At 34.8% G+C, this 13,299-nt stretch overlaps 1 protein-coding gene across 1 annotated transcript; it reads right to left on the bottom strand.

The window, feature by feature from the left end:
- Positions 1 to 2,956: 2,956 nt before the first annotated feature.
- On the bottom strand, positions 2,957 to 11,574 carry LOC128992323 (CD9 antigen-like). Its single transcript, XM_054415833.1, has 5 exons — positions 11,164 to 11,574; positions 9,454 to 9,648; positions 8,211 to 8,384; positions 7,392 to 7,598; positions 2,957 to 6,409 (listed from the first exon to the last, which is right to left on the bottom strand). The coding sequence occupies exons 1-5, from the start codon at positions 11,227 to 11,229 to the stop codon at positions 6,257 to 6,259; spliced, it is 795 nt and encodes a 264-aa protein (XP_054271808.1). The 5' UTR covers positions 11,230 to 11,574; the 3' UTR covers positions 2,957 to 6,256.
- Between the last annotated feature and the right edge of the window lie 1,725 nt (positions 11,575 to 13,299).

The raw sequence follows: 13,299 nt of genomic DNA, 5'->3' as shown, positions 1-13,299 counted from the left end.
GTTAATGCTTGAGTGTATGTGTTTCTTGTATGTATTTCTTTATTGTTATAGGTTATTTTAATACTTTTAAAATTACTTACCATTATGAACGATATATTTATTAATAACTGCTTGTTCTCTGATACCACAGACCAAATGCACATTATAAAACTTATCGTCATAAGAGGCACATTTACTCATCAATACACTTCACACTCAGGCATTACCTAACGTGAAACCCACTAAACCTAGTTTTAAATTTTACCATGGGACAAGAAGTTAGTACCTATCTAAAGTGGTGTTTCTTTTAATCACAATGTACAGTACTATTTCTTGCTGTAAATGGTTAGTATCTGTTGTAGTATTGTTATTCATTTATAATTATAATTTATTTTAAGTGATTTTATTATACTCTTGAGTTATGTTTATAAAAGTGCTTTATGAATGTTGGCATTTTGCACAGACTGTAAATAACGGAGCATAGATGACAAATCTCAGTTTGTTTGTATGTACATTTTGTAAACTTGTATATTCTGTTATGTTGTTGACTGTATATAATGTTCACTGCTATGTGTTATCGAATATTTGTTTTGTAGTATTGTTATGATCACAACAATGTTTATCTTTATATGTACTCCAGCCTCTTGCTTAGGTATAGGTGAAATTATTCTAATTATAAAATGAAATTGGTTTGTGTTTGTGGTAGGATGAGGCAGGAAATTATTTGATTTTATGCCTAATATGGAAAATGGGCTCTACTTAACAAACTTTATTGGTTTTTATTTTACAAGCCTTTTATGGTAATAATTTTCAACATTTTTCAGGAAATGTCCTAATTTTTTACTAAATTAAGTTAATTACGATAAAACTTATTTGGTCTATAAATTATCAAGTTTTCTCGGTAGGGGAACTAATAAATTTTTCCTACAGTTACCTAACAATGTAAAGGGTTCTCTCACTGATTTGAGAAAGCAAAGTAGCCAATTCGCTCATCAGTGAGACAAATGTTAACATTGTCTCTCTCTAATTACTTTGTCTCACTCCAGATTTGCAACGTGAAGGCACGAAATAGTGAGCGCGTAACATGCAGGCAACGTCGTATGCGCGCGAAATACGTTGGCAGCACTGGCTGTAAATCAGCTGGTCAGCTGTTGTACTGTTGTATTTGTCACTTCACGTTAAATGTTATATTAAAAGTTCACTTCTGTGTAAAAATAGGTTATGTTTCTTCACCAATTTATTTGTTTTATGGTAACTGTAGGAAAAGTATAATGTGCAACTCGGGTTCAAAGTACAATTGCCTCACTCGAGAAACCATTCCTCACTCGCCTACGGCTCGTGAGTAAGGATTTCTCTCGAGTGAGTCAATTGCTCACTTTTCTCACTAGTTGCACAAATAACTATTTTGGCACTGATTTTTCGGTATAATCCTTAGACAGATGGTACCATTCAATCCCCTTGTGAAAGTAGTTGCCAGTTTTTAAAATGAAACAGAACGTTCAGTTTTTAAAATTTTCATGTATGTCCCAACCTCACATTCTAGGACACTAGGTTCTAGCCCAGAGTTGTTTTACACATTACTTCAGGCTAGTCCTGGTATTTGAACCGCCTTAAACACTTAAGTACAATGCTCGTGAAATCAGCTGTGGCTCTACCACTAACAAGTTGGAAGCGAACTGGTCTAGTAGTAGAGCTTGGGGCTTCAGAGCCTGAGTTTATATTCCGCCAATTACTAATATTATCTTAAATGATAATGCTGCAACCCTCTATGACTAGCCTGGAGTGACATGTTAAAAGATTCCATGCTAGAACTAGTGTCCTATAATGTGAAGGTAGGACAAAAAACACCAACAAAGGCAATGTGTAATTTGTACCTGAGCCTTAATGCAGCATGATTCTTTACAATAATAGAGTGAAAGTTTTATTTAATTCCATATTTGTAAAATATCCTGCATGACCAAAATAGATTGAACTTAAAAAGTATCTCAAGTGGATGATAAAACACAAAATCAAAGTATTCCCATAATTTACAAACATTTTGTACATTAATAAAAATAAAAAAAAATCTTACACGTTTAACCAATAATCGATTTCCCTGCCTCAAAGTGTTTTAGGTAATATATTGAGTCATCTAATAGTGCTATGTTATGAGAGAACCTAGGGTAGTGTTAGCACATTATATTTTTGTATTTGCTCAATGCCCAGACCAGACAATATTAGTGTAGTCTTGAGCCATTAAGATATGCCTGGTGGAAGCTCTTGAAAATGAGAGATTAATAAAAGGCTGTGAGTCAATAATTGTTGTACAGTATTTTTTCTTACCTTTTGCATAACATTTTATTCATTCAGTGGATTCTTTACACTAAATACATCTAGGTCGACACTAAAGGGGACTAGGGAGCCCAATGACAATTTTCTATAATATAATTATGAATCAAACAAAGCAATATTGCAATTTATCCAAACATTTCTGATAATTTGATATTATATTTCAAGGAAATCGGTCTATGTATACATATTTTAACGACAAAATATCAATAATAATCCATCATTGAGATTTGAGATGTGAGCGTCACCTAGGTGCGCGTATTTTAACCCAAATATGAGTCCAGGATCTTTTAGCCATGATAATAAATGGCTGGGTCCAGTTTTGAACCATCAAAAAGCTACCAATTTTCTCAAGATCAAAATGGTGACCTTTTGATTTCTAGGCGAGCATTATAATCATTCGGCTACCCAGCCAGTCATAAAGGACTGGCCGCCGCACCAGTGAACAATATATGGCGGACATGGACCCAACACTAGGCTCGCCATAACTGTCTATATTAATTATATTTGCAGCTTACAGTACATCTCAAAACAAAGTAGGAAGTAATTCTGGTTGGGAAGAAGCTGAGAGTGAGACTTAAGTATGTTATTTAACTGAGTTATAACATACTTAAGTCTCATGCTCAGCATGGGAAGAGTAAAAAACCAATTAACACACACAACATATATATTTAAACATCTAAATATATACAAAAAGATTGTTAGAAACATAAAAAAAGAAAATAGGCCTAAGATTAAATACATGTCATAATGCATAAGTAAAAAATATATTCTTAGTACAGGCTAAATATTATAAGAAAAAAATAAATAATTAGGTTTATGAGAAAAAAAGCCTTACATTAATGAAATAAATATTGGGATTACAAAGTCCCAAGTGAAACTTTTAAATTTTTTTTGGAAACCCACACAAATAAGATCCAAATATCAATGATCTAAAACCATTCTACAGGGTATTTCACATGCTAGTTTTTGTTGATTAAGTAAGAATAAAGATTGTAGGTATTGATAAGTATACTATACAGTAGATACAATCTAAAGTCTTGCTATATTTGTTACAAAAAAACAAACTGAAAAATGACTGTATTGAATGATCCGTTGCAAGAGTAAACAGAATTTATAAACCAGGAATACTTAAAATTTAAATACAATAATTATAGAACTATAATAATAATTTAATGAATGCACAAAGTTTTCATTTGCTAATCTTTGGTTCCAAATTCTTAACACCGATTAAACATTTCATCATTAAAAACTTATTTATTACATTGAATTATTGAAATCTTTTGCATATTATTTGCCCATCAGTTGTAGTTAACATACAACTATCCTTATCTAAGTTTTTGACTGTCAAAGAATTATTTCCCAACGTTTAATTAAACCATGGCACTTTCACTGAGTTTGACTTTAAAATTTGAGCCTAATACTGTATCTGAAAAAAAGCAAAAATATACGTCTAAACACTTGTAATAATATATTTACACTTACTGTTGACTTACAAGACAGTAAATACATATAAAAGTTGGTAAGTGCCAGTGGTGATCACTCAAATCATCATCCAATCGAAATCGATCACCACTTACCAACTTTTATATGTATTTACCGTCTTGTAATTCAACAGTATTCAAGTGCAAATATATTATTACATGTGTTATTAGACGTATATATTTTTGCTTTTTTCAGGTAATTTAATAACACGTACGATGCTGATCAAGAAATTATTAATACTGTATGTCATTTAAGTCATCAAGAACTTTTTTCTTAAGCTTAATTTAAAAATAATTATTTCTAACAGTTTTTATTTATTTGATACAATTTTGATGGAACTACTGTTTGAACAAAAACTTTTGATAAAAATAATTAAATTGGTAGATAGATAGTGAGAAAGGTTATGAACATTCAAAAATTATTCAAATATTCAAATAAAATCTTCACTAATTCAAGTAAAAAAGAAAGCGAGTATGTCAGTAAAAAGCACATTTGTAGCGATCTGCAGTTTGATTTCATACAGTCAAAATTGGTACCGAAACATGACATCAATGAGAAAGTTTTTGATTCCACTGTGCGTACAAATGTAAGGCACAATGTTCAAACTCATTTTGATAAAACTCTTTGTAAATGTTATAATAAAGAAGTTTTAAGTATTGTGGCACGGGCGAAGTATATACAAATATATAAATAAGATAATAAAAATATACAGTATAGCATTAAATTGACCATATTAATAATTGGTATAGCCTATTTAACAAACATGAGTTAGGTTAGTTATTATAGAAAACTACAAAAGTCAGTTTTATTGGATAGTTGGTTTAATTGTATAGATTCAAGAAAAAAACAGTTGGTTTTTATTTATTTTGTTTGTTGTTTTTGTTTTGTGATGGTTTGACAGCTATTAATAGTTGGTAACCATATAAGACACTGTTATGGCTTTTAATACAATAACTAACCTTTTTGTTTTCACGAGTCTTTGATTTGTGCAATTTGATTAAATCTCAAAAACTACAATACTAGATAAAGGTTTTGATTACAAAATTGTCATTTCTATTTGAACACATTCAAAGGTAGAGTATTCTTTTGATTAAAACATCTATAAGTCTAGAGTAATTTTTTAATCACACATAAAAAAACATTGAAATCAATAGAGAGCTGGAAAGAGCGGTTTTGAATCGAAGTACAAAATTGCCTAAGGTATACCATTCAACTAACAATGTTTTTGTATAATAAACTGCCATTACATCCTAATAAAGGTTGCAGATATTTTTGATTCCTGAATGAGAAGATGAAATGAGAGATTTTGATAGGATGTCAACTCAACTATTAATACACAGCAATGGCTTATACATTAGAACCCCTCATCTTCGACCTCGGAATAACCTACTCCTCGGGATATCCGACCTAGTGTCTGACTTTGATTTGAACTACATTTTTCCTATCTGGGGCGATAACGTATGTAAACGTAGGTAAACCGAAAGGCTGATCGTTGATGTTGCCGTAATCGCAGCAGACAATCACAACTGTCGCCAATAACGGGTGTTGCTGCAGTCGCGAGAGACGATTATCGAAGTTGCAGAGACTCCAAGTTACGCTCACGGATGTTGCCGCGGGAGATGATTACTGATGTCGCGGAGACTGCAGGTTATGCTCCTCCCGATATCCGACCTTAAGGCCGTTCCGACTGTGCCCCAGCCCCGTCATGGTTGGATATGAGGGGTTCTACTGTAGATGAGGTCTTTATGACGCTGACAAGGGTTTGGATTTCAAGGCAAATATTAACAGTGTTGAATAAATTAAATTGCATGATGGGAAATTGGATCAGATCATGTCTACTGTTTAATATTATCAAATTAACCATCAATTAATTTGTATAAAAGCTTCATATTTTTTATAAAAGTATATAACAATTAGTTGTCAAAGATATACCACAAAGTATACTTTTATATACTAGTATCTTTTAGTTTACTACCAAACACACACTAAATCTTACAATGAAAAACATACAAATACTTGATTACATAAATATTTTTGATCCAATGCAAAATATTGATTCAAATTTAATAAAAAAAGAGATTATATTTATTTTAAAACTACATGTGAGAATAAAAACCGTTCAGCTCATGACTAGTCCAACTTTTAAACTCCAGGCTATACAATAATACTAGGAACAAGACGAAAATAAAATATAAAACTTTCAAAAATAATAATAAGCTTTGGATGAAACTGATAGGAATTTCGTTCCTGTCCTATACAACAGACATTATCAGCTACAACAAAACTCGTTACTAACTGCCTGACTTTTTTACAAACTTCAACAGCATCGGCAGTTACACTAAATGCTTACTACTTTATTAGTAGAGGTTAAGTAATTAATTGTAAGTTAATAGATGAACTCACGTCGCAGCTGGTTGGCGGAGTCGGTGGAGGTGAGGTGGCTGACGCTACAACGCGGTGTGTCCTATGCTTTGTAGCGGTCACGTTGTTGGATCGCGCAGCACAGCACGAGAGCGAAAGACAGTCCGAGACATTGTGCAATCGCAACTGCGACTCCGATACCAACAACAGTGCTCATGTATTCCCTCAGCTTATCTTGCAGCTTCTTTGTGCATCCCTGGAAATAAACAATTGGTGATTCACATCCTTAATTGAATTGAAAGAATATAATTTAAGTTACTAAAGTTCACCTTTATAGGTATTAGTGATTTAACAAAACAGGAAAAATTACAGCGTTGACTCACAACGACCAATATCAGATTGTCTTGTTGCAACAAGCTCAATGTTAATAATAGAACCATTGGTACATTACAAGCCTAAAGGATAGAAAATTTATTTCTGTAGTCTGAGCAATACTAATTTCAAAAGTAAGTTGATTTGTTTTTAGGATCTTTTCTCACCAAGTTAAAGAGGAGATGCAGGCCATCTCTCTGATACACCTGTTTTGTACTTTCAAAGATTGTTGTCTATTCTTTATTTGCTTTCATTTTAGGCTACAAAGATATTTAGAAGTGGTTTTTGGCTGTTTTAGTCAAATAGGCTTCCATAAAAGTTTTAAAAGATTAAAATTTGTGTGTTTCATAATTTACAACAGCCAATCATTGGATTAAAACTAGGCCTACGGTATATGAACAATTAATAATCAATCTAATCAGCAACTATGACCTTATTTCGAAGCATTCCTGCTCCAAAAACAGCTTTGTACTATTAGAATCTTTATTTTCAGATTTATTGGATTCTGATTTCTCGTGTTATCCACTCCATCCACCTCTCCCAGCAAACGATCGCATGCAGTGGGAGGGCAAGAAGTTTCTTGATAAAATGAGTCTTGATAATTTCTGTGTTCACCCCTGTCAGCACCCAGAAAATAAATGTCAGGCATTTGGTATCTATATTTGACTATATTATCTGATTGTCAACTAGACACACAACTATTACAAACACAGTACATTACTTTGAGAAATTTATTTATTGTCGACATCTCTCTGCAACCTCTCACCTCGTAGTTACAGAGTGAACGGAAAAAACGGTTCAAACGGCCGAAAGTACAAGCATAGATTTATCTGAAATTGTACAGTTACAGCAAAGAATACACTCACTTCCTGATAGACGTGCTCGTTGTTTGGGACGATAGGGGTCTTGAGATCCTTACACTGCTCACTGCCTTCCGGCAACGCGCAGCAACTGGCCGGCAATTTGTACAGCTTCATGGGAGATAAGATGGACAGGTTGATGCCTTGTTTGCCTCCGTTGTTGAACCTGCTGCTCACCCAGTCACTAGGGCTGTTAGCTCCACAGCATCCCAACTGGAACACAAGGAAAATTATTCATTAAAAACCCATAATTGAATAGATCAACAAAGTAGCCACAATTATCCCAGGGTATCTGGCATTCCATAAAAAGGACAATGAACTAACCATGTTTTTCAGGTTAAAAATTTTGTTTTGTTTTTAGAATAAATGTAGACTTTTTACAACAAAATTTCAGAATGTTAAAGCAATTGCGGAAGTTATCGGTAAAGTCTGATTAATAAAAAATCCATAACGTTGCCGAGGTCCCATAACATGATCACAATTAAGCTGTGATTGCAGAAGATTCTGGAATTTGCATTAAATCACAAAGTTTTGAAAAATTGATGGTAAGGCTATTATACATTTTGACGAATCAAGACTCGGAATTTTATTTTACAAAATGTATGATTTAGGTTTTTATCAGTATGGTTAATCACTGGGATAACCCTGGGTAGGATAATCCGATCCGCCTGGCTTGACATTCCAAACCCAAATTTATTTAGGCAAGGAATTCAAATTGCATTAAACCATAAGCAGGCTTATTCAAGAAACCTAGTACTAGGCTATCACAAAAGATACAGAAATAAAGATTTATTTGTAGAAAAAAAAAACCACACCAAAACTTACACCTTGCTGTATGGCGTCGAAAGTCTGTGTACGACTGTCCACTACGCTATACTCCTCTTGCACTGTTGTCTCCACACTGTCCCTGACCAACTCTTCCAACTGATGACTGTTGCTGTAGGCCCAGGCGCCTGCCGATATCTCAGCCACCAAGATGATCAGGAGAAGACAGAAAAACTGTAATTCCAGACAAATATATATCATCACTGGGTCGACAGTTCGAGCCTAAGAATAACAACTAGTGTACATGTTGCTCGAATTCAAGCAATTGCAAAGTATTACAGGAGTTATTTCAATGAGTTTAAAAGAGTCAACTCAAAGATTACCGGTGTGTAACCCAGACCATGTTTATCTTCGTTATTGATAATCCTAAAGCATTCCGGGCGGTTTTCTCCTTCTCAAAATGCCTCGCTGTACAGGCAACACAGGTCATTGATAGAGGGCCAATTAGCTGCGGTCGTTATCTTGATTACGCCTCCTGTCTATGTTTTGTTGTCGTCATGTCAGAGGCATTTAAAAGAAAAAAACAACAAATAAACAAATTATAGCTACACAAAAAAACGATAAATGCACAAATTTAAGTTACAATCATGCTAACACGATCCGTCATAGCGACACAAAACAACAATAAATACACAAATTTAAGATACAACCATACTAACACGATCCGTCTTCAAACTCAAATAGTAAATAAATGTCCTCAATGCGTTTCATTGAATTGAAAAATAAACAACAGCAATTAAAATACAGCTGATCAAAATGTAAACGATTATGTTCTTCATAAGGATAACATGGGCACTTTCAAAGCCACTGGGGCAGAGCCCAAGGGACATTTTCACAAATCTAAGGCCAGTTTGCAAATCTACAAGGCACGCTCTTTCCAATGAGATGTCAATGTATAAAATCGGTTAAGAAATGGCGGAGGAGTTCAACCAACAAAGTTTCATGTAGCGTATTAATTATATACCTAGATAAGCTTTTGATTCTTTAAAACTGGCCCCAGCTGTAGGCCTAATTAATTGGGTTGTAGTGTTTGAGCTCCGAATTGTGTTAAATTTTGTTTAGACCGATATGTAGGCTAATTTTTTTAAACCTTACTCTTGTTTTTATCAGGAAATAATTTGGGTTTGTGTGACTTCAAAATATGAAAAAATAAACAATGTGGTCAACAGAAAACAATCCGTGATGTTAAGAACATATAGGCCTAGGTAAGAAATGATAAATAAATTATTAGTCAATTACTTACCAAAACAAGCATACACTGAGATTCTTTTATTGCTCCGCAGCACCCGAGAAACCCTACAATGAACATTAAAGTCCCAACGATCAGGAAGAGGTAGATTCCAGTGTAGTAGCTTGACTCATCTTGAGCCATGCTCATGTAGAATGTGGGGTCAGTGAGCATCCACACCGATAGAACAATAATGGTCAAACCAGTTATCTGCAAAACAATTCAAATTAATTACAGTAATAACTTATGCATAGGCTATTTGACAATAAGGAATTCCATAAGTAGGCTACTTAGAACTAAAATATTAAATAAATTAGGTAGTACACAAATAGGCAATGATCTAAGCAATTTTTTTCTACTTCAACCACCGGCAGTTTTAAATATTTTTTTTAAGAGCCACTCTTAGCCTAAGCTAAATAGCTTTTTTGAACGGATTCTTGAGGCTGCCATAAAATGGGCATTTATGATTTTGAACAGGGATATTTGGATAGTGGAATAAGAATCATTCTTTTAAGTTCCTGAGGAATCTAAGTAAGTAGGTCATGACTCATCCCTTTATGTTCAGTATGAGCAAATTTGGCAGAACGATTCCACTGGTTGAATCGGGACCAGAATTTATTTTTCCACTTTGATCAACCTTAAGTGATAATTTACAATTTATTTGTGTTGTGTAATATGTTGAGTGCGGGCACAAAACTTGTGCCCAGGCCAGCCCGGTCACCGGTGCTTGGCCACTGGCCAGGTCCCGCAAAAATGAATCAATCATTGTGGCGCGGTCTTGAGGAGTAGACGGGAGTTAGCCTATTGCATGTGCGTTACTAGCATAACCTTTTAACCTCTATTGTGTGTGTTTTGCCCGCCGTTCCCGCAGACCGGCACCAGTCACCTGTGACCTGTAAATTTCTACTTACAAATTTAAAAAGTGCACATTTATTGAAGTAGCCTACTTCTTTTGTGTTTTTATATTGTTAACTTAGGCTATATGACACAAAAATATCGTTCATTGTTTATTAGTAGACTACCTATGTTTCTTTTTTATGGCACTTGTCAAGACAATCCAGGATTAAGTTAAGTTATGCATACGGAATTTTTTCAAACAGTTCAATACGCAGTTTGAGTGAAAAAAAAACAATGAATGGGAGGGAGGAAGGGACTGTTTAAATAATTGGAAATAATAAATATAACCTAGTGCAATTTAACATTTTAGGGTGTTTCTATTACATTTTAACTTGCACGGGCCGGCCCGGTCACTGCTGACTGGAGATTTTGGGCAACATTTGTTTACAGTATTTAGAAAAAAGGCTCAAAACAAAATTTCCTACCTGGATCCTCACTTTTGAAAACAAAAAATAAGATTCTAAACTTACATAATGAAAAGGAAAATTTCAGACCCTGGGGGAGCACACTTATTTTCACCGCACTCAATGTGTTAACACCATAAATAGACCAGGGGCCTAGGGCTTAGATTGCCTAATATATCATGTCTTTTTATTTGGCCTACAGTAGCCTAACTCTAAGGGTGTGGTTTTTGTCTCAGGATAGTTCCTAGACAGAAAACCAGGCTCACATTGCACGAAATGGGCTTGGAAGATGAAAGATTAGATCTCTATAGGGCATAAGATTAGTTATCTACCTAGATCCAAACCGTATTTTCCACTAACAACAAGTAAAGGCCAGCCCACGACACACTAGGCTTAATGCTAAAATGCAAGTAAGAAAACTTACCCAAAACACAAGGTTCACGAAAAACACAAGGTATTTCAGTATTCCGTAGCACCCTGTTAGACCCATTTTAAGGCTTAAAATGTAATATTAAGATTATTAGTAAAGATGATTGTATATTTTTAAAACTATTATGATAGGCCTACTGCCTGCTATATTTCTGGTCCCTATGAACTTTCGGAGATCGTTTCCAACTTAATCAAGATGGTCAAATTTGTACGCATTGGTAATGTATGTCAGACTATAGGTGGAAGACACGAGTGATGCTTCACCAAAATATTTATAAAATTCAACTACAGAACACAAAAATTATCTCAAATCATAACAATTCCTTAGTTTCCAGTCTTTAGCCAACACCAGCAAGGGCAACAACAAAACAACACAACACAACACCCGAACACCGTCGTCGTCGTCCCCTCGGTCGCTCGGTCGGCCTCTCTCTCCTCTCGCTCGCTCTCGGATCAAACAAAATCTCCTTTTTTGGTCATTCTAACTCAAGGGGCTTATGGGAAATGCAATGACAAAAACAGCTGCAGAATACAGATAGACTAGTAGAGATTCATATTATGTATATGATTAAAATCAATTTTAACACAGCTTTGCAAAATGCATTGACTTTTCATGATAGTAAACATCATATTAGAACAGCATACAAAAATACAATAATATTCCATTGACAGATGAAGCCATTTTGAAAGGATCCATTGAATATCATGAAGGGCAACAACTAGAACCATTGTATCCATTCTGTAAACAGTTAGTTGTAAACTTTTGGGAAATATTAATACACCAAGTGAGGGCTGGAGTGGAGTAAGTGGAGTTTAAACTTGCATTTCGGTTCGGGGTAGTCTAGATGTATACCTTACCTGCAGCGAGTGCAGCGGCGTCGTTGCCAAGAATTTCTAGATGGACTGATAGAGACTGCGTCAAGGACAAAAAAATCTAAAAATACTATCAACTATGTACACACTATTTACAATATTTTAGGCAAGATGTTATTGTTAATACTGTTACTGTTAATATTGAGCCTATACTTGGTGCAAAGCATAAAAATAATATTCATTAACTGGGGATACAGTGGTCGGTGACTAGCCAGAGGGGCTTTGACTGTTCTTTGAAAAGCGGGTGGTTCACAAGAGTCTTAAATATTTGGGGGAGATCATTGTACATCTTCAGAGCCCTATAATCCAGAAACAGCTTTGTTTTTTTGGAGAGCCAGTAAGATGTGTGAAGCTATCCTCTGTTACGAATGTTGTGGGATTGGCGGAATTCCCTTGTTTTGAGCTGGTGAAGATTATCCCTCACATAACAAATAGGCTTAACAGTACATACTGGTTGAGTTGAAGATGGTAAGGAATTTTTAGATTTATGAACATTGGCCTACAGTATTCACTGTAACTCATCGATGCAATGATCCGAACCGGCTTTTTGTTTTGGAGGACAAGAATATCTTCACACCTTGCAGCGTGTAACCTTGAGCATGAGGTGGGAATGAAATACAGTAAGCCATGATAGACCAAGATGATAGACAGCGGTCAGCCTCGTCAACAGGGGGTTAAGTGTTTCGGAGTAGTGTAAAGCATAGCGTAACGTATGGTAATTCAGATCATCCAAGTCAACTTCTTTTATTTTTGCTGCAGCACCATATAGCCACTCGGAAACAAAATGTTCTTGACACTAGTGATCAGTTCAGTTTCACAAGACAAGGACTACTTAGTAGACACGAAAAACGAGCTTCAAAATTTACAATGGGATGAGACATGATGAGAAGTCTTCTTGTGTTGGTTAGTGTATGGTATTACTATTCTGATAGAGACGCAGTGAATTGAAGCTAAGGGAGTATGATTTATCTACGATTGAAGTTTGAGTTTCTTACTTCATAAGAAACCCTGATACTAGAAGAAACTACTTCAACTACTTTTTTTCCCATTTTGTTTCGTTTTTATGTAATGAGATTAGACGTTATGGATTTAGATGCTATGGTACACACCCATGTTATGTTATTAATTCTTTAACTTTAGGCTGGAAACACAGTCAAGCCTAGCTCTTCACACACTAGGACAAACTAAAAAAAAGTAAGATTTGGAGGGAAACTTGTGTTGTGTTCAGTGTTGCCACTTTTAGGGTAATTACCCTTTT

Source organism: Macrosteles quadrilineatus, unplaced genomic scaffold (assembly GCF_028750875.1).
Source record: "Macrosteles quadrilineatus isolate MER2022 unplaced genomic scaffold, UCM_ALF_1.0 Scaffold_4__1_contigs__length_99947679, whole genome shotgun sequence".
Classification (NCBI taxonomy): domain Eukaryota; kingdom Metazoa; phylum Arthropoda; class Insecta; order Hemiptera; family Cicadellidae; genus Macrosteles; species Macrosteles quadrilineatus.
The sequence above is the reverse complement of the archived record's forward strand: the minus strand, read 5'-3'. Positions and strand labels throughout refer to the sequence as shown.

What these genes read in the sequence shown, in the direction of transcription:
- LOC128992323 (XM_054415833.1), bottom strand. Translation starts at nt 11,229, where the DNA reads ATGGGTCTAACAGGGTGCTACGGAATACTGAAATACCTTGTGTTTTTC. An exon ending in TCGTGAACCTTGTGTTTTGG is followed by an intron (nt 9,649 to 11,163) that starts GTAAGTTTTCTT and finishes ATTGTTTTGCAG; the next exon opens with ATAACTGGTTTGACCATTAT. An exon ending in ACGAGCACGTCTATCAGGAA is followed by an intron (nt 6,410 to 7,391) that starts GTGAGTGTATTC and finishes GTTTATTTCCAG; the next exon opens with GGATGCACAAAGAAGCTGCA.